This window comes from Rattus norvegicus, chromosome 2, assembly GCF_036323735.1.
Source record: "Rattus norvegicus strain BN/NHsdMcwi chromosome 2, GRCr8, whole genome shotgun sequence".
Classification (NCBI taxonomy): Eukaryota; Metazoa; Chordata; class Mammalia; order Rodentia; family Muridae; genus Rattus; species Rattus norvegicus.
This window is the reverse complement of record NC_086020.1, coordinates 40076622-40104529: the sequence shown is the minus strand read 5'-3', so window position 1 is coordinate 40104529 and position 27908 is coordinate 40076622. Positions and strand designations below refer to the sequence as shown.

General features: G+C 40.3%; 2 protein-coding genes across 2 annotated transcripts in view; one reads left to right on the top strand and one right to left on the bottom strand.

The window, feature by feature from the left end:
- The window catches only part of Kif2a (kinesin family member 2A), a 63233-nt gene extending 60251 nt beyond the window's left edge, over nt 1-2982 (top strand). Inside the window, exon 20 of the mRNA NM_053376.1 lies at nt 806-2982. Within this exon, the coding sequence (NP_445828.1) occupies nt 806-891 (86 nt within the window). The 3' untranslated portion in view covers nt 892-2982. The remainder of the gene's footprint in view (nt 1-805) is intronic.
- Dimt1 (DIM1 rRNA methyltransferase and ribosome maturation factor) lies at nt 2738-27908 on the bottom strand. Its single transcript, NM_001106408.3, is given in 14 exon segments — nt 2738-4400; nt 5978-6084; nt 8560-8623; nt 9643-9707; nt 10710-10802; nt 11197-11320; nt 13424-13473; nt 13547-13640; nt 13719-13780; nt 14522-14608; nt 15641-15714; nt 16000-16094; nt 27163-27275; nt 27711-27908. Coding segments are annotated over 12 exon segments (942 nt in total). The 5' UTR covers nt 16079-16094; nt 27163-27275; nt 27711-27908; the 3' UTR covers nt 2738-4357.

The following is a 27908-nucleotide window of genomic DNA, read 5'->3' as shown; positions in this document are numbered from 1 at the left end:
ACATCATGTCATATATGGTCATTAGTGACTGTTTCTGAAAAGTTAATTTTGTAAAATATTGTATTTCTAAAAGGGAAACTTAAGCTTCCTGTTTTTTACATGTACGTCTCACCATACAGTATTGTATGTTGTGATGATTGAACCCAGGGCCCCCTGCATACCACGGAGTTACCTTGCAGCCAAAGTACAGTTACATACCCGCTGTTTAGAGCTCAAGCTTGTCATTGTTTGTCCTGTGCAACTTAACATGTTTGAGCACTCTTGCTCGTAAGCCTTTATGCACTAGAGGACAGCACATACCAGCTGTGATATGTAAAACAGCTCTAGACATGAGTAAATGTTCCTGGAAACGCCACTTCCATTGAGCACCATGGCTGTAGAACATGAGTTATTTCCATAGCTCCTTGAAATTTAACAATTTATTAACCTATCGATCAATAAAAAGTAGTAGACATAGAATATGTAAGAGCAATTATGTGTTGTTCTGTTAACTTTTCTTATAATCCCTGACAAGAAAACAGATTTTTTTTGGGGGGGTGGGGGGAGATCAGGTTTTAAATTTTAGGTAAAAATGGTGGAGTAGCACTGAGTAGAAATTTCATAATATTGAAAGGAGTACCTGCTTTACATGTGAGTAGGACTCATCGTTCCCTTTTAGACAGGATCACATATTTAAACCTTTAAATATTCTAGGTATGTGTGCGTTCCGGTTGAGCATAGTTGGGAGGTACTTGACAGTATAAAAGTTGTGCGCTGTATTGCTTGTTTTACAGTACTGACTCCTGTGTTCTTTTCTTATTCCAAGATAAAGTGAAATCTTTTCGTGCAGCGCTACAAGAAGAAGAACAAGCCAGCAAGCAGATTAACCCCAAGAGACCCCGAGCCCTCTAAGTTGGTATTTGCTACTAAAGGATCGCTGGAATCCCCAATACTGTAACACATGGTGGTCCAACTGTAAAGGCCACTTGAACGTTTTTGAAATCTTAAGTGTGTGGAAAATATCTTGTCCTTCATCTGAATGACATTTCAATTTTGTGAAACACTCCTTTGTCTACAAAATGCTTCTAGTCCAAGAGGCACAAGTAACAATTGGGATTAGTGAAGTATTTTGTTTCATTTACCCACATAGTGATTGCTTTTCGATATCCTTGCCAATTTTATTTAAAGGTTGTGGAAGTAATCCAGAAGTGGAAAATAGGGGAAACCACAGAATTTCCTTTAACTCACATCAATTTTGGTAGCAAGACTGAGCAGTTTTGAGTCCTCTGCGTGCATGCATACCTCATCAGTGATGTACATACTTCGCCTACTCCTAGGGCCAGTTGTGGTTACTCATCCTCCTGTGCCTTCCCTAAGGCTAGCGACTGCAGGCTTCTGAAACACAGCCACGAGAAGTACATTCCTTGTTTGTAACTGTAAGTTCCTTTATTGCGTGTGCATTTTACTGTATTGAGGCGCGTGTGTGTGTGTGTGACTAGTCACTTTGGCAGGATGAGCCGTATCAGTTGAACGGGACTGCGGCCTGACAGTGGGCAAGCTGCTGGACCACTTCGTCTTACGTGTAAAGAAATCTGGAATTATGATTTTAATACCATGACATGCGATTATAACTTTCTTACCACTTTCTCTGTAAAAACTAAAATATAAACTAGTTGGTGTATAATAAAAAGTAAAGAAATTCTGAGAGGACTTTTATCTTAGGATAATACATATATACATGCAGTGTGTGTGCAGTGGTGTTAACAAGACTCATAGTGGAATCTGGTCCTTAGCGATGCCGTTATTGAAGTTGAAGTGTTTATTAGCTCACCAAAACGTAACGTACTGTTAAAGGAGACTGGTTTCTGATGCATGAACATTTGTATGTACACTGAAAGTAGTCCATAGCATAAGTTAGATAGCCAAGCATAGAGTATGTAACCAACCCCGGGATGTGTTGACGACTTACAAGGCAGGTCTTTCCAAGCTCCATCTAATACCTGGGATGTGATGGTTATTTGGTGAGAATCATATTTCACCTATAGATTGGTGGTAAAATAGGCTACTCTTTAAATGGCAGCACTCATTTTTATAGCTGCTCGTCTAAAAAAGAAAACTGGCCAATTTTCATGTAAATATTGTTTAAAGATATATATATATATGTATATCTCTAGGAGTTTTCCCTTGGTTCCCCCTACATAGTCCAGTAGGTGAACCAAAGAACCTCCCATGGATCTCGTGATTAACTCTAGGGAACCTGCTGATTCAGTAGGTGAACCAAGGGGAAATCTATGAATAGAGTCAATGAGCCAGATTCTTTATTCTCATTCACTTGTCATAAATGAGAGGGTAGCTGTGAGGAATCCTAACACCATGGTCAAAAAGCTCTGTAAACATGAAATCTAAATCAAATGTAGATTTTTTCACAATATGCTTATTAATAAATGAAATTTATGAAACAAATTTAGAAATAATGTACTTCAATATAATCACCTTTGTTTTGGAAGGAACTCAGGTTTTCTTGCAGTTTTATGATATATTCTATTTGTGTTTGTTTCAAAGACAAGCTGTTTAAGAAGGTAATTTTTGCTGAGTACATGCCTTTAATCCCAGCAATTGGAAGCAAAGGCAGGTGGATTTCTGAGTTCAGGGCCAGCCTGGTGTACATACTAAGTTCCAGGACGGCCAGCTCTATGTACCTTGTCCCCAGTTTTGAGGGTGGCTGTTAATGTAGTGGGCAATAAAGGCACAAAATTGCTTATAACTTGCAAAATAGTTTAATGTTATTGGCATTGGACAGGCATTGTCTTTGAAGGTCCTAATAGGGATATGTTGCCTTATTGGCTCCGTCCTGATCTGTAGTCAGTAAACATTCTGGGAGGTAAGATGAGCCTCAGCTTTACAGAGGGAAGCTTTAGTCAGCAGAAAACTAGCTGAGAAAGCCTGGCCAAGCAGAAACGTCTCCCTAAGGTAGAAGTGGTAAGAGCTAACTCTGCAAAGCTGTTGTTCGACGCTGACGATAAACATGCACTTCAAGGACAGTTACTACTCATGTGACAAAAGCTGCTTCTGCAGCTAAGTGAAATTTTTCTGTTGTACATTATTCTTTAGAAACTTCTCAAACTTAAAGGCTGCTAACTATTCATAGCTAACATAAGTGTTCACTATGACTTTGAAGCTGAATTTTGGAGGAAAAACTGTAGGCAAACTATTTGTATTCTTAAGTTTACTTAGCAATCTTTCTAAACTAATTGGACATATTCCTTTTAAGTTTTAGGTATAAAGAGAGCCAAATATCCAATGAAGCTAGTTTCCTTATATAAATAAAACAGCTAATTTATTAAAATATATGAACAGCATTTATCTTCTGACGAATTTTAAGTAGCTTAAAAAGAAACACTAGGTAGTGGAACTTTAGTTATCTAGAAGTCAGGGAACCAGGAGCCTGTAGTTGTAGTCTGTTCTTTTAAAAAGCTGAAACTGGAAAACTTACTTTGCAATGTACAAGTGCAACCCAGAATTTATTTAGGGGGCTGAGGCAAGATTCTGAGATTAGAGTTGACCTCAAAAAGACCTCTTAGAGGTTGGGGATTTAGCTCAGAGGTAGAGTGCTTGCCTGGCAAGCGCAAGGCCCTGGGTTCGGTCCCCAGCTCCAAAAAAAAAAAAAAAAGAAAAAGCTCTCATTCGATAAAGGAATTAAATAAATTATTATACAAGCTGTTTGATTGACAAAACCTTCCAGAATTCCTCTAAATTTGAAATTGTAGATCCTGTCTCCCTTAAGAAAATGTGATTTACCACACAGGAGTTGGTTTTTTCTCCGCTTCTGCATTTCACAGGTATTGTCATATGCAGAACATGCCTGCCCTGTCAGTGCAGCAGACTCTAGCTCCCAGAATTGTGTTGTTCGTGATGCAGCAGGCAAGCATTAACACATAGGAATGGTGTGAAGAGAAGCCACCTTAAGCTCCTTACAGTATGTGAATGAGGAGGACGACAGCTTTTTGACTAGTTGAGTGAGCTGTAGGCCTCAGTGAGCCTCACGGTCTAAAACATGGTGAATAAAAGTAATGTCTTCATACAATAAATCGTTACAAAGCTTAAGTATATGGTTGTGCATGTCCGCGACTTTCAAACTTGAAGACCATTATATTGAACCCTGCCCTTTGCAGTATATTTAAAACACTAGAGAAAATATATATTTATAAAAAAAAAACAACCACCTTTCACATACAGGATAATCAATGGTATAAAAGTTATTATTAAATAATTTAAAAAGTAAATGATGTCCTATAGAACAAAATCAGTGGTATTCTCAAATATTAGGATTGTGTAACTTCATTTTTTTCTTGGTCTTGAAAAAATAGTTTTCAGATGGCTAGGAGAAGTGGATACCTTCTGCATTAAATCCGTGTAGCAACCTGAAATGGGGGGGGGGGGACCAAAAAGGAACAGTGTTAAACCACAAACCCGACTTCTGACACAGATGTACATACCATTAATCAATCCTAATACATAAACACATCAACATACCTGAGACACCTACTCCAAGTGCTAGTGACTATGGAAACACGTGCACCACGGCATGTGTGTCTTTTGTTGTAATCTACTGCTTTAAATTAAATTGGAACTGATTGAAATTACCTTAAAGACTTGCTATATCCTCCGCTCAACAGCACTTGTTCTCAAGGTGAGATGGGTCTCTGCCCATTCCCTGGACCGTTACAGATGTTTAGTAAAATATACATTATTCTCTTTGTGGATACTTTGTGCTTATCTGTCTTTCGCTAGAAAATGTCACGCTGAGGAAGTTAAGAATGAAGTTTTTAAAATAATGTATTCGTACCTGAGGTTATTTTTTAGAATGGCCTATAGGAAGAGGTCCATATGGACTAAAATGCCTGGAAAAGCACAGTGTAGGTACTTAGCAATGTTAACATCCAATGAAGACTCAGTACTCCTTCTAGCCAGTCAGTAACACAGTAACTCTTGGTCTAGACTGTCCTACTGAAAAGCAAACTAATGTCTAACACTCCATCCTTAATTTTTAAATTCAGTCTCTAGAACACTAATGTTTTAAAATTGGGTAAAAGTGGGGACACATCCTAGTAGTAGAGTACTTGTCTAGCTATGCATGTCCCCGAGTTGCAGTCCTCAGCAATGTAAGAAAACAGTTAACAAAATGTCCAGTAAGTTCTGCAAGTTAGTGTCAGTGAGTTAAGTACAGTTGGGTAATTGACTGAAACTTACTTTAATTCAAAATAGAACAAAATTTAGTCCACATTGCCGAAATAAGTGTGGTACCCTTAGACTTAACAGGTGTTGCATTTGCCTCGGGCCACAGAACTGCGTTAAGTGACTAATCAGCTGACGTGGCTCTAACAGACAGTTCATGCTTATCTGTTTAATAGTAGCTATCTAAGTAAGGAAAGGACGGGTCATCAGCTCCAGCTATGTGTGTCCCGATGCTTGTTCTAATGTGGAGAGGTGAGCGTGAGCTAGTAAATCGTGAATGAGTTTGGGGTTGGAGCAAGAGGGAAGAAACACACAGCACACATAAACCCAGGCTGTGTTCTGGCGAAGACTGTTGTTCTTTACTACTGTCTGTTAACACATGCATTCTGCTGCAGCTAACTAGCTGCCACCCTTTACCCCAGTGGTTCTCAACCTGTGGGTCAAAGGACCTTTTCACAGGGATTGCCAAAGACCATTGGAAAACAACAGGTTATAACAGGTTACATCACAATTCATAACATTAGCAAAAATCACAGTTATGAAGTAGCAATGAAAATACATGATTGGGGGTCACCACATGAGGGTTGCAGCATGAGGAAGGTTGAGAACCACTGCTTGACACCAAATAACTGTTTCCCACTCCGTAAAAGTGCTATGCAATAACTCACCCAGGTAGCACCTTATGCTGCTTAAAAGCCTTTAAATCTCTCTGAGGATGCCACAGTAAAGAAATGTAAGCATTTAGAACAACAGATGTAATTACCTGATAAAATCATCTATGTCCATGGAACGTGCCCGTTTGTCACTAAAACCTGTGTTGGTTAGGATCTGCTGTATTTTATCGGCTATACTGAAATCTTCTGGTATTACCTATCAATATAAGATCCAGAATAAATGAGCAACATATCTTTAATGGAGATACCACGACTCTCTTTTTTTTAAAGTTCAGTAATTATAGTCACCTTTAATCTATAAATGAAAGCTGGGAAAACTGACAGTTTGGGTAAGACTCTGATTTCTAATAAGAGGCTGATATTTTGACATAATACTTAGATTACTTGAGTTATCATGAATATATGTATTGCCCCTTTTTGTCTTTAAAATGTAAAAATGTAGGTTTCAGACTTCGTGAAATTTTAAAGCAGTTACTGGTCTTTTAAAAATAATTCATGGGCTGGAGAGATGGCTCAACAGTTAAGAACATTGACTGCTCTTCCAGAGGTCCTGAGTTCAATTCCCAGCAACCACGTGGTGGCTCACAACCACCTGTAATGGGATCCGATGCCCTCTTCTGGTGTATCTGAAGACAGCTACAGTGTGCTCATATACATAAATAAATTTTTAAAAAATTAATTCAGGAGTAACTGCTCTTTTTAGTACATTACATGTTGCTGGGTGTAAGAGCTCACCCCTGTAATCCTGGCACTTAGGAAGTAGGAGGACTAACCCAAAGTCAGGGCAAGCTTATGCTACAGAATAAGACTCAAACAACAGTGATTGACTTTACTTAATTCACATTATTTATGTGAAGACTTTTTAAAATCTAACTTAGTTTTTAAAATTATCCTCAAATATTGTAGTTTTTGCCCATATTAGAGAATGGAGATAGTCTATGGTATATTAAAGCAGAAGAGAATATGGGCCATAAAAAATATAAAAGGAAGAGTCCAGGTAGTGGTTGTGCATGCCTTTAAGCTTTTAATCCCAGCATTTTGGAGTTCGAAGCTAGCCTGGTCTGCAGAGCTATTTCTGGGACAGCCAGGGCTACACAGAGAAACCCCTGTCTCCAAAAATAACAAAAGCAAAAGGAAATAGTCTTACTATATCTGCTCTGTCAAACTTAGAATGCTTAAAAACCAACAAATGCATGAGGACTCCCACACTTGCGTCAAATCAAACTGTTAGAGGCATGAGGCACATATCCGGAAATGAGCTATTCGGTCTACATTTTGTTCTGCTTATTTAAAATTTCTAGATGTTTAAAGAAAAAGCAAAATAGGACCTTTAAATCTGTGCTTACTAGTATAACATGGGAACATGCCTTTAATGCCAGCCAGCACTTGGGAGATAACGCAGACAGTGGCCGCATGGGCCACTATCTGAACAACAAACAGGATAATCACAAGGGTAATGTGGTGGCTTCAATAGGTTTTGAGCCCCATAGACTCATGTGTTTGGATGTTTGGCCCATGGAAGTGTTAGGAGGTATGGCCTTGGAGGAAGTGTCACTGGGGGTAGCCTTTGAGGTCTCAGACTCTACCTAGTGTGGAATCAGAGCCCCCTGGCTGCCTGCAAAGAAGACTGTTGCCTTCTGCTGCCTGCTGATCAAGATGCAGAACTCTGGGCCCATCCAGCACCAAGTCTGCCTGCACTCTGCCAAGCTTTCAGCCACGATAATGGACTGAACCTCTGAAACTAAGCCAGCTCCAATTAAATGTTTCCCTTTATCAAGCATTAAAGAGTAAACATTATTAAAGGTTTGCCTTAGTCATGGTTTCTCTTCACAGCACTAAAAACCTAAGACAGGTAGCAAATTACAGACATTTAAGCCAAGAATCTAAAGTATATTAATCTATATACTTGAAGAAATTCCAAATTAGATGAATACAACTTTTATTAGGGCTAAATAAATATGTTAAAGAGGACAGGGTTCATAGAATTCACAGCAAAAATAACCTGTTGAAACTCAAACTCAGCCTAAGCTTCATAGCAAGAACATTTCAAAACTATCAAAAGAAATCTTAGAAATTATGTATTGACTTTAAGGGTTCTATAGATTATATAAGTTTAAAAAAAAGTTTTTTGTTGATTTTTTTTTTTTTTTGGAAGCTTGAGGATAATTTTATTAAGGGTTTAAAAGAAAAACACTCAGGCAAGCTGTAGCCTTAGCAGCTGCCCTGAGGAACAGCACAAAGGAGGGAAGGGAAAGAGCTATGCTGCTTGAAGTAAGCTGCCATTAAAGGAGGGACTCCTTAGAGAAAGAGTAAGAAATCCAAAGGGAAAGGGAAAACCTGCTTACAGCGGATGAAAGTAAAGACCTGTTAGGGGAAACCTGCTTTAGAACAGAAAGTAAAGAATGCTATGCTTTTGTCTGTAATCTAGACAGGCAGACAGACTTGGCAAGCAGTATGGCTGTGTTCTGTAAGAGACTGGTAAAAAGAACACTTTAAAAAGTAAACCTCACTGAAAAATCCAAGAGGTATATGCCTTTAAACCCATTACTTGGAGGGCAGAGGCAGGGAGATCTGAGTTCGAGGCCAGCTTGGTCAGTCCACAAACTGAATTCCAGGACTATCTAGAGACCCTGTCTCAAAACAAACAATCAATGAAGTAATTTCTACTCACAGTATTCTGTACTGAACAGTGAATTCTGTAGTTTTTTTCCAATAGCTGTTGGACCGCACTTGATCTGGAAATTATATCATAAGTATAAAATCAGATTATGCATAATTTAGGTGAAATAAATGTTCTGGGTCTATCAGGTGGTTCAACAAGCTGTAAAGGCACCGGCTGTTATGACCAGCAACCTGAAACCAAGCCCTAGAACCCACACAGAGGAAGGAAAAGACCACTCTTGCCAGTTGTTCTTTGACATCCCCCTAACGCAATGTAAAAAAATCCACAAAAATTCCCCATAAAAAAACAAATTTGCGTTGGGGATTTAGCTCAGTGGTAGAGTGCTTGCCTAGCAAGCGCAAGGCCCTGGGTTCGGTCCCCAGCTCCGAAAAAAAAAAAAAAAAAAGAAAAGAAAAAAAAAAAAACAACAAAAAAAAAACCAAACAAATTTGCTGGGTCTTGTGGCAATGGCCTATAATACTAGCTGCTAGAAACACTGCTGTAGGGGGAATTGCAAGTTCAAGGCCAGCCTGGAACTCAAGAGGTCTGAAGGAATCATTGATAAGCGTACTCACTTAGCATGCTTAAGACCATAGGCTCAATCCTTGGCATGGCCAGAAATAAAATGTTCAAGCTCTCTAAAATCAAATCTTACCTCTTTGGATACTCCCAAGTAATGTTAGAGTTTTTTCAAGTTAATAAAACAGTACAAAATCTAGGAAGTGGCTGAGCTACTAAGGCTGGGCAAGCCTAATAATCAGAGTTCCATTCCCAGAACACATGTAAAATTGGGAGAGAACAAACTCTTCACAGTGGTCCACTGACCTCCACATGTGCACCATGACACATGTCCCAACTCACAATGAAATGTAGAAAACTCAAAAGCAAAAAGTTGGAAAATTTGTGGCTAAATTACTGTTTTTTTTCTGTTTTGCAAAGAAAAGCTAATTTGACTCCCAACTCCAATTTTGTTGCACTTAGCCTCTCAGAATAGTATGAAATTTTAAAAGGTGAACTCTGCTTGACATGAGTAATATTTATACTTTAGGGTACCTGTTTTATATTCTTTTTACAAAATAGTAGGCTACTTACTTGAATGCAGCAGACAGTGTCTTGTTTTTTCGAACAAAAGTGATTCTTACTAAGCCATCCCATTCCTGAAATATAAGATGGATTTTTTTTTCTTCAGAATATCCAACTTATCTACTCCTCCATTTCTTCTAAAGATTTATTTCTTATATATAAATACACTTATAGCTGTCTTCAGACACACCAGAAGAGGGCATCAGATCCCCATTACAGATGGTTGTGAGCTACCATGTGGTTGCTGGGATTTGAACTCGGGACCTCTGGAAGAGCAGTCAGTGCTCTTAACCACTGAGCCATCTCCAACCCCCTCCATTTTTACTGCATAAAGCCAGAGGAAATGAAAATGGCATACCTTTTGATCTAACTAGCACATATATGCACAATGATGCACACTTCTGCACGTTCGTGAATCTCACTGAATATAGTATCATTTTTTAATTAAGGGGGGAAAAGTTGTCACCACTCATAATACGGCATTAGGCTCACTTTCCAAATGGATTCAACCTAGGCACAGTGGCACATGCCTGTGATCCCAGCACTTACAGAGTCTAACTACGGTCATCCAGTACATAGAGAATTTGAGCCACATGAGACCCTACCTTAAAAAAACAAAAACAAAAAAACCAAACCAAAACAAAAAAAACAAAAACAAAAACAAAAACAAAAACAAAATGAAGGAAAACATCAAGTTTAAAGTCCAACATGATTTAGGGTATAACTTGTCCAAGTTTTTCTCTTAGGTAATTAGTAAAATTTTATATCAAATGGGCTAGTTGTTTTTGACCACAAAAGTAATTCAAAAGTAATTCTAATTCAAATATGTTTGCCCCAAGGGCTGAGAATCCAGTAATAATCTTAAGTTTTGAAAAGCAACTATATTCTAAACATTCTGCCTTTTACATTTTCCATGTTTCTGTGTATACTCATAACTATTTTACATCAAGTTAGTCCCCATTCCTGTCTTCCTCTATTTGGATATTTAGGTCTATTCAGTATTGCTCTGTTGCTTTAGTATGACATTTTACAACCTGGATGTTTTTGCCTTTAATGACCTAGTATTTTGGCCTCACCTGAAAATTGATTGGTGGTGGTGGATTCTTCGGTTCTATCCTTACCACGCTGGACTCCACCTTGGGGGGTGGTCTGAAATTATTCTTCCCCACCTGTCAATCAGAAAATGTTTAGTCCTCTCTGAAGCAACTTCATTTACTTATTTGTTTTGAAACAGGGTCTGACCATATAGTTCTGACTGGCCTGGAACTCAAGAGATTTTTACCCTTCTGCCTCCTGCTTCTTAATCCAGCCTTCTGCTGGGATTAAAGGTGTATGCTACTGTAACTGGCAAGGTAACTCTAAGTTGTTAATCCAAGATGTTCTCTTGGCCAGATATGGTGTGGCTTAGACCTGACACTTCAGCATTTGGGAAGCTGATAGTTCTAGGCTAGACTGACTTACAGAAAAAGACCCTTCATCTCAAAAAGGGGCTGGGGTGGGGTGGGGTTTCAGAGAGCAAGACAAAGTGCTCCAGGGTTAATTTAAAAGAAGTAAACCTCAGACCTTCATTAGGTGGTCCACACGTGCTAAAAGCTGTGTATTGATGGAGAGTCTACAGTATAATTTATCTCCAGGCTTTGCAACCAAACGAAGAGCAAACTCTCTTTGAAACATAAGTATAGCACATCTGAAAAGGAAGCAAAAAGGAACAAGAAAAGTGTTCATTGTCAATTACTCACAGTTTTAATTAAACTTGTTATTTTGTGTGTGAGTGTTTCGCCTCTATGTATGCATCTGCACCGTGTGTGCATTGGTGCCCAGGAAGGTCAGATGTGGGCAGTGGATCCTTAGAACAGGAGTTAAAGCTAGTTGATCGTTGCCACGTGGGTGCTCAGGATAGAACCCTGATCCTCTGCAAAAGCAACATATGCTTTTAACCACTGAGCAATCGCCAAAGTCCTTACCGTTGTATTTTTAACTACACTGAATTGTCCTGGGAGGAGGCACAGTTAATGGCACTAAGATCAGAAGGTAGAACACTTTGAGCCTTGATGTCATCATCACAAAGCAGATAGTGGTACTCCCAGCCTCAGTGAAGATGACTTTCCCTCGGGGGTTAGGTAAAGAACTATTTAGTATTTAGATCTTATTATGGACTTACTAGTCTAAATAGATGTCTTCTCAGGAAAAAAAACAACAGTAACGTTGCCTCCACAGAAGAACTGTATTTGTGTTGTAGTTGGAATTATATCTGAGGTATGGCTTGGTAGGCTGCAATGTCCAGTGTTCCTTTGGTTTAACAACTTTCTGCAAGTAATGGTAACACTTTTTTTTTTTTCTGGAGCTGGGGACCGAACCCAGGGCCTTGTGCTTGCTAGGCAAGCGCTCTACCACTGAGCCAAATCCCCAACCCCATGGTAACACTTTTAAATGTGAAGAGAAGAGCATTTCAAAACCGTATTTGACTTTTGTGTGTGGTGTCCTGGGAGCTGAAGCAAAGGCCTCATGCATAAAGGTAAATGCTCTAGCACTGGGCTTTATCTCCAGTCCTTCTGCTTGTGATTGTGAGATCAGGTCTCACAAAGTTGCCCAAGCAGGTCTTAAATTCTCAATCCCCTTCCTTGGCTTTCATAGTTATCTATGTGTGTCTACATATCCCAAACAAAACGTTTATAAAACCTACATGCAGTTATCTTCTAATATGATTTATTCTGCACCAATTAAAAGGGAAATGGGAGGAGAGGCAAAGGCATGTTATCAAGCCTGATGACTTGATCCCTGACAGCCTTCAAGTCGTCCTCTGACCTCTGTAAGTGCAGGGAGAAACACTCCGCACAAACATGCAACTTCTTAAAAATATAGTTTTGACCCCCCCCCATGATTTAAAAACTTATTTCATAAACAGTAAATGGGTATGTGACTTAGCTTCAAACCACTGTATAAAACATACTGCTTTAATAATCAGTTAAGGGCTGGAGAGATGGCTCAGAGGTTAAGAGCACTGACTGCTCTTCTAAAGGTCCTGAGTTCAATTCTCAGCAACCACATGGTGGCTCATAACCATGTGTAATGAGATCTAATACCCTCTTCTACTGTGTCTGAATAGTGCTAAGATGTACTCATATAAAATAAATAAATCTTAAAAAAAGAAAAAGATAACTAGTTAAGACTTTACTCCAAGTATCTAGACATAATGTAAGAACAGTTTTTATCAATGTTTATTCAAGGGGATTAGACTTTAAAATGTAGAAGGAATGGCATGCACACACATTTAACAGCCCAAAGACTTTATCAACTAAAAGACCTCCCTAGAAATCAGTATTTTTTTTTTTTCTTTTTTTCGGAGCTGCGGACCGAACCCAGGTCCTTGTGCTTGCTAGGCAAGTGCTCTACCACTGAGTTAAATCCCCAGCCCCAGAAATCAGTATTTTTATATGTGTGTGCATTCATGTATGTTATGTTTCTGAGATTGGCTATTAGGCAACTTAGGCTGGCTCTGAACTAGCTGTGTAACCAAAGATGAGTATGAACTGATCTCCTGCTTCTTGTCTCAAGTGCTGGGAATACAGGTGCCCACCACCATGCTGAGTTTTCTGTGGTGCTGTAGACTGAACTAGGGGCTTTCTGGATGCTAATAAGCACTCCACTTCATTAACTGAGCTATGTTCTGGTCCCAGAAATTGTTACTTTCTACAAAGTTCTCCAGCAGTATTTTGTTGTGTATATTTTTCGCTGTGTTTCTGGCCAAAATTGTCTAAAGTTTAGCAGCAACTGTTTGTTTTTCACAAACCTGAAAAATGGCCGGTGGAGCAGCAACTTGAAGACAAAGGGAGAGGAGATCTGAAAGAGAATTACAGTTAGCTCCGAGGAAAGATACCAGAGAAATCCTTCATTGGATGTTTCTGAGAGATACCTGATAAGGCAAGTTTGCCACACAAGCATCAAAGAATGGCAAATCCGACTTCAACACATCTCCGACCAGGACCTGGAGTTTGCTGGCCAGAGGCCTGAAAAGAAGGAAGGAAATTTTAAGAGACGGTTGTTTCCAGAGATTGAAATGTACTTTAATTATTACGTATACTCACGTGCCCTGAACTCTTTTGTGAAGTTCAGCTACTAGCCTTGGATCAAGTTCACAGGCAACTACCTACATCAACAATAACAAAAAAGCTTGATTGTGGAATATAAATGCTTTACCATCCAAGTCATAACTCGTATGAATTGTGTGATTTAAGCTTTTTTCAATCTTAATACCAACACCAGCTTGGCTGTATTCTTCCATTTCAAAAAACATCCTGTCTGATCTGTCTCCATTCTGTTACTGAACAGACGACAAGAATACACTTTATGTAGTTAGTGTTTTTCAGACCATATACAAGAGACATACTCCCATAAGTACTCTCATCAGAGCGGAGGCCCTAACACTGCAAGTGAATGGAAGTGGAGAGAGCTCAACAGAGGCTTCACCAAGTGCCATGGCTGCTTCTGCACTGCAGCCATTTAAGTTGCTTATTCTCCTTGGCTCCTTGATCCATTCTTCCCCATCCCACCCTCTAGAGGTCTTCCGTTGATCTTGGTCCTAACAACTGACTTCACAGCTTTGCTCTTCCAGGCTTCATAAGGGTTAGCTGCTCGTTGGGTTATCTCAGCATTTCTCTTTTATTACTACTCCTTTAAAGATGGGGTCCATCCCTGTATTAGCTTGCCCAGCAATACACCAAGGGTAGATTTGGTTTTCTTGATAAAGAACTCTCATTGTTAAGAGACAAAATTTCTAAGGGCTCAAGAACTACTATTGGAACAATGTCAATTTATTAAAATGTTCACATTTGTAAACCAGCTGAGCTAATTTGAGAGAAACACAGAAGCCAACCCCGCCACCCCTTACCTTTTTGGCTTTTTCTAACAGCTTGACCGTCATGTTGCCAGTCCCAGGCCCAACTTCCAGCACCACATCAGTGGGTCTTAAAGCGGCCTACAAGCAAGCACAACTCCTTAGGCTCTGGCCCACCTGAACACACAGTTTACAAGTGACTGTTTTTGTTTATCGGTGCACACTTAAAGACATTTCACACTAGCTTCCTTTTTCTTCAGGGCATATATAGCTAACAGTAGTACCTCAAGGACATTAGGTATAAATGAAAGTCTACATGTCCTAACCTAGGGGAATTTACTCAACTTCTAGAGTCAGAACAAAAACAAAAGCGAGCAGTTCTATTGATGGGATCCTGCTTTCTACATTGGCAATAATTTCGGCAAACTGTAACTGTTCCTTCCAAAGAGTTCAAATGGTAAAAAGTGCATTCAAATGAAAAAGAGAACTCAATTCTTAACCATTGTGTAGTTTTAAGAATATAGTAACCACACAAAACTCTATGAGTGTGCATATATATCCTCCAAATAATTTATATGCAGTACCATATGTTTTTCTGGGGACATTTTGGACATAAATTTACCATCTGGAGTAAAAAGAGTAATGGTGATGTACTTAGAAAGTAATCAGAATGATACACACTTGGAAAGTGGAGTGAAGGAACCATTAAGTTCAAGGCTGGCTTTGTCTATATACCATGTTTGAGGTCAGCCTGAACTATAGGAGACTCAATTTCAAAAACAAATAGTAGCCTCAGAAAAGTGGTTAAATAATCTGGAAATCGGGGGTTGGGGATTTAGCTCAGTGGTAGAGCACTTGCCTTGCAAGCACAAGGCCCTGGGTTCGGTCCCCAGCTCCGAAAAAAAGAAAAAAAGAAAAAAGAAAAAAAATCTGGAAATCCCTGGGCAACTCTTAATTCACCCAACATATACATACAGCGCAACTGTTCTATGTCAGGCACACTATCTTATTTTATCTTTATTTTCTTAGGATGTAGAGAGGCTGCGGTCAAGCATATCCCCCTGCCTCAGCTTCCTCAAACGCTGGGGTAATTATGGGCACGCAACATGTCATAAGTACTCAGAAAAATATAAATGACACACAAACGCTCTGCCTTTCACCGTTTACACCAACCTTATCGATGATGCTGTTAACAATTAGAGGATTTTTCAAAATGTGCTGTCCGATCCCTGTGTTGAACATGAGTCCTGAAATAAAACACGAAGCACCCTTAATTTCCCAACTTTTCAAGAATCGATCTCAGGCCGTCCCACAGCAGCAGGATGGACAGGGGACGGTTTCTCCTCCAAGGCATCCACAAGCGCCGTACACATGTGCGGGGTTGGGATGTGTCTTTAAGTCCATCCATCCCTCCTGCAGGCAAGGAAGAAGGGACAGCGCTGAGCGCCCACCCTTCTCAGAGCGGTTAAGGGCGCAGGCCACAGTAGCGCTCCCCTGCCGTGGGTCAGTCCCAAGCTTCCTCCACACCGCACCTCCAGCTCGCTTCAGCTCCCCCCGCTGCTCCTGACGATCCCGCCGGCGGCTACTCGCTGCGGACTTGGCCTTCGGCATCTTCTCCGAGGAGTCCCTAGGGCAAGAGAAAACTGCGGTGCACCGCGTGGAAGAGGCCGCCAGCAGCCGTCACTACCAAGGGCTGGAGAGGCCCACTTCCCCTCCCACTGCAATCACTGACCCACCCAACCACCAGCAGGCTAGAGCTCAGTGGCTGCTGGGATTTATAGTCTCTTATGGGCTCCTCCCGGAGCATGGCCGGCTGGAGCCCAGTGGCTGCTGGGAATTGTAGTCTTTGGTGAGTTCCTCCGGAGCAATACCCGCCTGAGCCTCTTAGTTGCGGGATTTTGGAGTTTTGGCTGGAGCAACGACTGCCCCAAGAGCCTGATTTCCCAGAGGACATGCACCGCTCAGGCAGGCAGTTAGGATTGGTCCCTTCCCTGGGACCTTATGATATCTGCGGAAAGATCTCTCATGTGTCTCTTTCCTGTTTCCCTGCAGGTTGTGGGCTGAGAAGCCTAGGCTTGATGGAGTTTGGTGGTTTAGGGCAACGTGTCTCTTCGTTGTGGAAAGGAATTAGGAGATTAGAATTAGCTCTCGTTACAACACGGCACTTCTCTCTGCCTTTTTGTTCATTCTCTTGTCGTTTTACTGAGTTCCATCACTGGGATGTCATAGTTAAAAATATGCTGCTCTCGGGCTGGAGAGATGGCTCAGTGGTTAAGAGCACTGACTGCTCTTCCAGAGGTCCTGAGTTCAATTCCCAGCAACCACATGGTGACTCACAACCATCTGTAATGAGACCTAGTGCCCTCTTCTGGCCTGCAGTCACATATGCAGGTGGAATGCTGTACATAAAATAAGTAAATAAATCTTTAAAGAAAAAAATATGCTGCTCTCAGTGTTTATTCATAGGAAGATAAGGGCTATAACAATTTCAAAAGCCTGTTAATGGTATTGATTTTAGGTACGTATTGGATATTGTAATGGGACTATTCGCTGGGCTGTAAAATCCGTATTAAAAGACTCCTGGTTGTTTTTCCTGCCAGTATAATGTCTCGGTTTTAATTTTCCTGTTTGTGCTCTGAAGAAGGTCTTTGTAACCAGCCACCAAAGCCGACTGCTAAGACCCTGTTCCCTAGCCTAGGTTTTAGTCTTTCTTTTCTTTGCTGTAATTCGAGCTCAGGAAAAGTTCTAAAATATCCTAATAGAATCTTTTATAGTCTACTGTTTTGGGGTTCTTACCAAAGAGTACTTGAACACTGCCTATGAGCCAATTGAAAGCCTTCATTCCAGCCCGCAGGTGACTACAGCTGGATATTCTGGACCCAAGTTCATCTCTGAGCCTGGAAAGTCCTCAATGTTCCCAGCCCGCAGCTGCAAGCTAAGTACACAGTTACAAAAGCCAAACTATGCAATTAGCAAAAATTATGGAGTTGTTTTTCTTTCTGAAATTGTTTCTCTTTAGCTTGCCCTTACAGTTACTGGCACTCAGCAATACAAAGTCCCTCCAAGATACTAACATGGAGTCTGAACATGACATCACCACCGCTTTTTAAAATAGCTTATTTTCTAGAAGAGGAGATGTGCAGTCTCGTACACATAGCAATATCCCCAGACTCCTGTGCTACCTCCCTGGGGCATGGCACAAGCCTTCTCTTCACTATGGCAGCAGCACTGCCCATGCTGGACTTCACACTAGGCACCACAGCTGATGGTGAGACCATTCAGTTCATTTTCCAGGAGCAAGGTCACTGCACACTAGCAGGGCCATAACAATGAGCAACCTACATACCCAAAAATGGTGGCTTTGGCAATTTGAGAATTTTTTAAAAAGATTTATTCATTTACTATACATAAGTACACTGTAGCTGTCTTCAGATACAGATTCCCTTTAATTCCCAGATAAAAACCACACACACACACACACACACACACACACACACACACACACACACACACACCAGTTAATCTTAAAATGCCTTTGTTAACTCAATGACTGACTCTGCTAAACGTTTCCTGCCACCCCAGGTATAATTGGAAAGAGTGGCCCTTGGCTACTCAAACCTGAAAACTCACATGGCTGGTTGGTGTTACCTCCTTCTTCTTCCCCAGTTCTCTCGATTCTGCCTCCGTCCTCCCACTCATTCCACCCACCCTCAGTCATTGATTGCTGGTATCTTTATTGATGGATTGGGGACCTTAGCATCAGAACCAACCCCTACACTGTCCTGGTTCACTTCTTTCACTTCTTGCTTCTATTTTGTTCAAAAAGCCGTCCGTTTCTTGTTTGATGAATAAGCATCACTGTCATAATGTTGACAGACAGTCCAGGAACACTGATCCATGTGGATAAATTCTCAAATTATGGGAGCTGTAGAGATGGCTCAGCGGTTAAGAGCACCGACTGCTCTTCCAGAGGTCCTGAGTTCAATTCCCAGCAACCACATGGTGGCTCACAACCATCTGTAAAGAGATCCGATTCCCTCTTCTGGTGTGTTTGAAGACAGTTGCAGTGTACTAATATACATTAAATAAATACTACTTTTTAAAAAGCTACACACAACAGGACAGCATTTGGTAAGTGAAGCATATCCAACCCCGTAGGCCCGTGGTTCAAGGTGAGACCATAGACAGATATTGAAGTGGTGTACAACAAGGATTTGACTTATCAAAATATTAGCATTCTGCACTCGAAGCATTATTTACTATAGCTTAGGCCTTATCTGGCCACTTTCAGCTAGCTCTTCTAACTTAATTAACCCAATTATTCTAGTGCTCATTTGCTACGCGGCCTTTTACCTCTCACTCAGTTCTGGTATATCCGACTTCCTCCATGTGCTGAAGGCGAAGTCCCACCTCTCAATTCTTCCGACAGTTACTATCTCTGTTCCTTTCCTCCTTAGCCATTGGCCATCAGCTCTTTATTAAACTGATTAGAAGCAATGAACAGGAGTTTACAAAATACTGAGACCAGTGATGATCCCTAAAAATAACAATACCAAAGTCAGATTGTACTAAACTCTCTGGTGGTATGAAACCAACATTTGAATAATACAGCCTTTACACTGTGCACAAGAAGATTGTCCCAACAATTTTTTAATGTTTAAAAAGCCACTGGAATCTGTATATTTTCATAAACTACTCTGGTGTTAAGTTTTTGAAAGTCAGCTGAAAGAGAAAACAGTGAGATGCATTTCCCACATAGAATGTTGGTTTTTAAAAATTGTTTTTTATCTCTATGTGGGACCTTTTGGGGGAGTTAGCTTTGGTTTCAGGAGGCCTTTAATTAGGATGTTTGGAACAATAAACGATTCATTCTGAAGAGAGATTCTTGATGGTGCTACACTCTCCCCGCAAAATTGACTTAGATATTAAGATGTAGAGCTTATAAGAAAGCTAAGATTAAAAAAAATGAATTAACACTGCTTCATTTAAAATTGTGAAACAAAAATTACCAAAGGATGGTTTAGCAGGTCAAAACACCAGCTGGAATCTAGTCTTGAAACTCCTCCTCTCATTTCCACACACACAAAGGCACTTATGCCACATCCCTGGCCCTGGCCAACACACTCACAAATCCACGAATGAACGTGTGCACACGTTTTCTTTTGAGGGGTGGAAGGTTGGGAGTAACATAACAGCACCCCACTGTGCATCCCAGGGACTGGGTAAGTCCATTAAGTACATTGTTAGATTGTTAACTCTCTAAGCAACTTTGTGAGCCAGATATATGTAGCATGTTGTTTTTGCTACCCCGATTTAAGCTCCAGGTGAATCACACTACCAGCTCTACCAGGTTTCCTCGGATCATTTTGATAAATAAAAAAAATTTAAAACATAAATTAAAGCATTGTAAATAAATATTAACTGATAAGACAATGTCTCTCTTGTTTCTTATCTTGACCTTCATGAGATCAAAGCCTAAATTTCTAGTGTCTGAAATAGGGTTGGTTCCCTATCCCGTTTTTCAACCTAATTTCTAAAGATCAAAAACCTCATTTTTTATTATCTATATGTACTTATTGTATAAGCCTATTTCTAGGTTCTAATTTTGTCACACCAGGTAAAGAAATCCCAGAAGTCTCATGAGGAGACCATTTTCAAAGATTTTGAGTATTTTCTCCTGACAAGACTTTTAAGAATCTTCTCTAAAGCATTTTTTTCCATATAATCTCTCTAACTTCTCCCTTTTGTGGAGCTTAATATCTCTGTATATTCAAGAACATTTTAAAATTATCATTATATTCCCTTTTATCTTTAAAAACAATTAAATCAAATTTTGTTTCAATGTCTTTTGATTACTTGCTTGTAGGAAGTATGTTCCTTTACTATCTGAATCTTGTCTCAGAGCAGTCATATTGTCTCTTTGTACAGCAGGGGCTCTCAGTATCTCAGCTAAGGCTCTCTGAGGTGGCTAGACTCCTTTGAAAAGGACCCCGGGGTAAATCCCTCTGGCGGTTGTGTTCTTTGTTCTAGTTGCCCACTCTGGAACCATGTGACTTGCTCAGCTGAGACACCACTCCCCCCCATGAACTATATTATTGTGTATGTGTAATCCAGCCAAGAATTTTTAAAATAAATAGTGAATTTTCATCCTGTGTTGGTTGTCATCTGTAGTGTATAGCTTTTTCTACTCTGCTTTAAGCTTCAGGTAGACTATTCTACTAGCCCTGCCCAGGTTCCCTTGGATAAAACACACACAGGCGCGCGCGCGCGCGCGCGCGCGCGCGCACACACACACACACACACACACACACACACACACACACACACACGCATTAACTTATTTTTAATATGTTTTAGCTCAATGGCCGGGCTCTTCTAAGCCTTCCTTGGCTATTGTACCCTACTTTTCACTCCCAGCTTAGCCCTCTAAATCTGTCTTCAACTTTAGTTGCCCAGTTACCTTTAGGCTGAGCTCAGCACCATAAATCTGCCCTCAGCTTAGTTGTGTTTCTAACCTCTCGCCTGCTAACCCAGGCCCAGTTGGGGAACTGGCCAATGTCCACTCCACACTAGATCTCACATGGCTGATGGCTTTTTCTCCCTGAAACATAGTAGATCTTTCTCTGAATCTCTAGCTTGCCTGGGAAGGGAAACTGGAAGTCCCACCTATTCCACCCAGCTCATTGGCCAATAACATCTTTAGATGACCCATCAAAAGCCAACTGGGTAACAAGACCTTTTAATGTTCGCATGTAGATTCCTGATTAGGGCATCAGAACCCCCTATAGATATATGGCTGTTGTATCAGTGAGAAAAGTCAAGGGCAAAAATGTATAGCATCTTGCTCATGATAGTGCAATAAATGACAGCTGATGCTAGAAATGAGGCCTGGTTTTTATAGACTTAGAGCCTTAAAAGTATAGTGCTTTTGGTGCTATTTGAGGAACTTGTGGGCTATGTCCAAAATACAATATTTGAAACCGCCCATGGGGTCATAGTCTTCTAATTGCAGTACTCCGGGAGATGAGGTAGGAGGATTACTGAGAATTCAAAGCCACTTTGGGATATCTACTAAGTTCCCGGCCACATAAGTGAGCTCTGGTTTCAAAAGAAAAAGACAAGACACCCATAAATAAGAAAATGCAAAGGGACCACATCCATAAAGCTAACACCATATGTTTGAGGAAGGTAAAGAAAAAAACCATGAAACAATCAGGGAAGTATATAACGTATATATTGTTGTACTGGCTGGTTTTGTGTGTCAACTTGACACAAGATGGAGTTATCACAAAAAGGAGCCTCAGTTGAAGAAATGCATCCATGAGATCTAGGTGTAAGGCATTTTCTCAATTAGTGATCAAGAGGACCCAGTGCATTGTGGGTGGTGCCATCCCAGGGCTGGTCGTCTTGGGTTCTATAACAAAGCAAGCTGAGCAAGCCAGGGGAAGCAAGCCAATAAGTAACATTCCTCCATGGTCTCTGCATCAGCTCCTGCTTCCTGACCTGCTTGAGTTTCAGTCCTGAATTTCTGAGGTGATGAACGGCAGTGTGGAAGTGTAAACTAAATAAACCCTTTCTTCCCCAACTTGCTTCTTGGCCGGAATAGAAACCCTGACCAAGACAATTATGTAGGAATCCCTGTGACTTCCACAACTTGTTGCCCCTAACACAAAGGGTGTAACTCATTTGAATAATTTCTTTATAAATCTATCATTTCTTTGCCTAGAATGTATACAAATTTTATTTGAGGTTAGAGAGATGGCTCAGGAGTTAAGAGTACTTGTTGCTCTTACAGAGGGCCCAGATTAGATTCTTAGGATTCACATGACAGCTCACAACTGTGTGTAACTCCAGTGCCAGGGTATCGGATATCCTCTTCTGACCTCTCTGGGTACCTGACATTCATGGTGTACAGACATGAAGGGGAAACACTCATAACCATAAAATTGTAATATAAATAGATCAAAAGTAAGCATTCTGTTTGGATTCCTCTTAGGTCTTCATTTTCTTTGAGGGTCTCCATGTGCATTTAAAAATTAACAGGCTAGGGCTAGGGAGATGTCCTCAGCAGGTAAAATATGCTAGCAGTTGAGGCCTAATGAATGGACTTGAGTCCTATGCATGAACCGCACATCCAAAAAAAAAAAAAAAAAAAAAACCCAAAAACTTGGATTCGGCATGCATCTGGAAACCTGGCCTGGACGCTTGAAGGCAGCTAGCTTGGAATACACTGCACAACGGCAGAAACCAGCTGCCTCATTGAAATGGAAGGTGAGGCCTCTGACCCCCATATGTGTGCCATGATATGCATGCAGATGGACTTTGCATGTTATTACAAATTAACGTTTGAGCTGGAGAAATGGCTCATAAGTTAAGAGCATTGGCTATTCTTCCAGAGCTCCTGAGTTAAATTCCCAGCGCCCACATGGTGGCTCATAACTATCTTATAATGAGATCTAGGGCCCTCTTGTGGCCTGAAAACATATGAGCAGGCAGAATGCTGTATTCATAATAAATGTTAAAAAAAGTTTTAATTACATTTTAAGTAATTAAAAGTAATAAAAAGGGCACAGTGCTTGTTTAGCATGTGTGAGACCTTGACTTTGATCTCCAACACCACATACTATTACTTCCCACCTACTAAATCATCTTGTATCAATTTAAGCTGAGACTGAATAGAAGAGAAAGTGTCTTTCTTTCCAATACTGATGCCTGCATTAAGATCAAAAACAAGATAGGTAAACCCTTAGCCAGACTAACCAGAGGGCACAGAGACACTATCCAAATTAACAAAATCAGAGACATAATGAGAGAAATGGAAGAAATTAAAAAAAAAATCAGATCCTACTACAAAAGCCTATATTGAACAAAACTGGAAAACCTGGATGAAATGGGCAATTTTCTAGACAAATACCAGGTATTAAAGTTAAATCAGGATCAGATAAACCATCTAAATAGTCCCATAACCCCTAAAGAAATAGAAACAGTCATTACAAGTCTCCCAACCCAGAAAATGCCCAGGGCCAGATGGGTTTAGTGCAGAATTCTATCAGACCTTTATAAAAAATCCAATACCAATACAGTCCAAGCTATTCCACAAAATAGAAACAGAAGGAACACTACCCAATTCCTTCCATGAAGCCACAATTACTCTTATATCTAAAGCACACAAAGACACAACAAAGAAAGAGAACTTCAGACCAATTTCCCTTATGAGTATCGATGCAAAAACACTCAATAAAATTCTCAGAAACTGAATCCAAGAACACATCAAAACAATCATCTATCATGATCAAGTAGGCTTCATCCCAGGAGTGCAAGGATGGTTCAATATAAGGAAATCAATCAACGTAATCCACTATGTAAACAAACTCAAAGGAAAAAAACTCATGATCATCTCATTAGATGCTGAGAAAGCATTTGACAAAATTCAACACCCCATCATGATAAAAGTCCTGGAATGATCAGGAATTCAAGGCCTACATGTAAACATAATAAAAGCAATATACAGCAAACCAGTAGCTAACATCAAACTAAAGGGAGAGAAACTTGAAACAATCTCACTAAAATCAGGGACTAGACAAGACTGTCCACTTTCTTTCCCTAACTATTCAATATAGTACTCAAAGTCCTAGCCAGAGCAATCAGACAACAAAAAGAAATCAAAGGGATACAAGTTAGAAAGGGAGAAGTAAAAATATCACTATTTGCAGATGAAGTGATATTATGCTTAAGTGGCCCCAAAAGTTCCACCAGAGAACTACTAAGCCTGATAAACAACTTTGGCAAAGTGGCTGGGTATAAAATTAACTCAAACAAATCAGTAGCCTTCCTCTACTCAGAGGATAAACAGGCTTAGAAAGAAATTATGGAAATGACACCCTTCACAATAGTCACAAATAACATAAACTACCTTGGTGTGACTCTAACCAAACAAGTGAAAAATCTGTATGATGAGAACTTCAAGTCTCTGAAGAAAGCAATTGAAGAAGATCTCAGAAGATGGAAAGATCTCCCATGCTCATGGGTTGGCAGGATTAATATAATAAAAAATGGCCATCTTGCGGAAAACAATCTACAGATTCAATGCAACCCCCATCAAAATTCCAATTCAATTCTTCATAGAGTTAGAAAGAGCAGTTTGGGGCTGGAAAGATGGCTCAGTGGTTAAGAGCACAGACTGCTCTTCCAGAGGTCCTGAGTTCAAATCCCAGCAACCACATGGTGGCTCACAACCATCTGTAATGGGGATCTGATGCCCTCTTCTGGTGTGTCTGAAGACAGCTACAGTGTACTTATATATAGTAAATAATTAAATCTTTAAAAAAGAAAAAGAAAGAACAATTTGCAAATTCATTTGGAATAACAAAACCCAACAATAAAAGAGCTTCTGAGGGAATCACCATCTCTGACCTCAAGGTGTATTACAGAGCAATAGTGATTAAAAACTATATGGTATTGGTATAGAGACAGGTAGATAGATCAATGGAATAAAATTGATGATCCAGAAATGAATCCAGACATCTATGCTCACTTGATTTTTGACAAAGGAACTAAAATTATTTAATAGAAAAAAGACAGCATTTTCAACAAATGGCGCTGGTTCAACTGGAGGTCAGCATATAGAGGAATACAAATCGATCCATTCTTATTGCCTTGTAAAAAGCTCAACTCCAAGTGGATCAAGGACCTCCACATCAAACCAGATACACTGAAACTAATAGAAGAAAAAATGGGGAAGAGCCTAGAACACATGGGCACTGGAGAAAATTTCCTGAACAAAACACCAATGGCTTATGCTGTAAGATCAAGAATTGACAAATGGGATCTCATAAAACTGTAAAGCGTCATGAAAGGCACACACACACATTAGGTTATTTTTGAAATGCCTTGGCTAACTCAATGACTGGTCACTTCTAAACTTTCCTCTGCTACCCCAGGCCCAATCAGGGAAGTGGCCTGTGGGAATTCTCATATGGCTTTCTCTCCTGCAGGTCTCCTATTCCTTCTTCCACCACAACCCAGCAATCCTCCGTCCCCTCCCTGCTGCCTCCTAGCCCAGGCAACAATAAGGGTCCTACCCCGTCTCCCTTTGCCCAGCCCACCACTGGCATCTTTATTGATCTACCAAAAACAAACCGGGGACAAGGACCTTTTAGATGATTCCTGATTGAATCAAAGCACTGGATACACTCTCTAACACAACCAAATTAGTCAGGATCTGGGGTTGGGGGTGTAACTCAGTGCTTGGCTATCATGTATCAAAGTTAGTTTGATCTCTAGCACAACCTAAACTGGGCATCACATGCTTATAATCTCAGTATCTGGGAGGTGGAGGCAAGTGTTTCAGAAATTCAAGATTATTCTTGGCTACATAGCCAGTCTAAAGTCAATTTGGGTGACGTGATACCATGTATTTAAAAAAGTTAAGACCTGTGTCATATTTTTTAAAAGTAAGTTTTAGCTCATGTAGATATCACAGGGTAATTATTGGGAGTTGGTTCTCTCTTTACACTATGTGTGACCCAGGCTTGGGGCAGGTGTCTTTACCTGCTCCAGTCCACTCAAGCCAAGGCTTGAATTTCATTTTAAAAGAAATTTTAAATCGTTTAAAAAGATTTATTTTATATGAATATTTTATCTGCCTGTATGTACGTATACCTGGTGTGCGTTTGGTGCCAGCAGAGTTCAGCAGAAGGCATTGAAACTTCTGGAAATGAATTTACAGAGTTGTGGGACACCATGTGAATTCTGGGGACTGGACCTGGTGCTCTTAGCCACTGAGCCATTTCTCCAGGACTCAGGGTATTTAATTTTAATAAGATATCACATAATTCTATGAATACTTAAATTTAAGTAATTTTTTTTTCCGGAGCTGAGGACCGAACCCAGGGCCTTGGGCTTGTTAGGAAAGCGCTCTACCACTGAGCTAAATCCCCAACCCCAAAAAGATTCTATTAACTCTTTTTTTTTTTTTTTTTCGGAGCTGGGGACCGAACCCAGGGAACCCAGGCTGGCCTTGAACTTGTGATCCTCCTGTCTCTGCCTCCTTCAGCAAATCCTACCAGCGTGGGCCACCACAACTGGCATAATATTTTTTTTATAAAATCAGAAGATACAACTAAGCAATCACCAACCAACTAACCACCACCACCATTACCACCACCACCACCACGACTACCACCAAAAACTAGTACCTTCTGGGAGGTGGAGGCAAGACTTTCAGAAATTCAAGATTAACGTTGGCTACATGACCAGTTTAAAGCCAACTTGGGTTACCTTCTAATTGGCAAGGCCAGTTAGAATTTCAACGTTTTTAAAATCTCCTAATATGGGACATTCCTGAACATGTATTTTGAGAGCGCCGAATCCTAACCACTAGACCACCAGGGAGCGTGGGTGAACATGTATTTTGAAAACTTCTTTTCAGGATACACTGAAAATTTATTAACATGCTAACAAATACCCTTCAATACAACTTAAATGGTTGGTTTTGCATTTCATTTTATATATATTCTGATTTAATCACTTCCTCTCTGTCAGCCACTGAGAGGATTTTTATCCTTATACTGATCAAAAAGTCTTTTTGTGAGGGACTTCCTTATAATGAACAGTTACTGTTTTCTTCCTTCCTTCCTCCCTCCATCCTTCCTTCTTTTCTTTTTTCCTCTCCCCTCACCCTTTTCAGTTCAGACCTCAACGCTTGCATTTACTAGCCGTTGAACTTTAGACACGTTAAGTTCTCTTGAGTTCCGTTTCTTCTTCTGTAAAATGGACAGAATGATGGATCCTACGTCACAGGATCGTCCTGGAAATAAAAATGGGCCATTCAACCTAAAGATCTTGAGACTATATCGTGCACATCTTAAATGTGCAACAAGTAATCAGTATTTATGAAGTCATTTTCCTCATAAATTCTCCTTAAAAACAAATAAACTCAAACTACAGAGCAGGGGTAGGTAGAACTGGTTCTTTGGAATCCTTTTGCCTTTGCTAGGAACTGAAAAAGCATTGACCACTGGAGACTATATGCTTGTAACTCTAACACTTGAGAAGTGGAGGCGTCAGGATTTGAAGGTCATCCTCGGCTATAAAAAGAGTGCGATGCCAGCCTGGGAGCCCTGAGACCTGGTCTTAATCCCCTGCGGACAAAACAACAGAACACTACGTGCCCCCACCCCTCCCCAACAGAAAAACCAAAAACCAAAGAAACCCCAAAACCTGTCCAAATTTGAAAACATACCTATGGTGGCAGGGTTCATTAATGGGGTTCTTTTGATGACCCTCTTCTGTCGTGACAGACTCATGAACCAAGTAGCTGATATAGAATAGAGAAGATGAAATGATTTTGACTCAGGTTTCGATCAGCGCAGACTATCGATTTTCCCAGGACATACGGTTTCCATAGTTACAGGTTCCCCTATGCCAGCGCCTGGCTCCG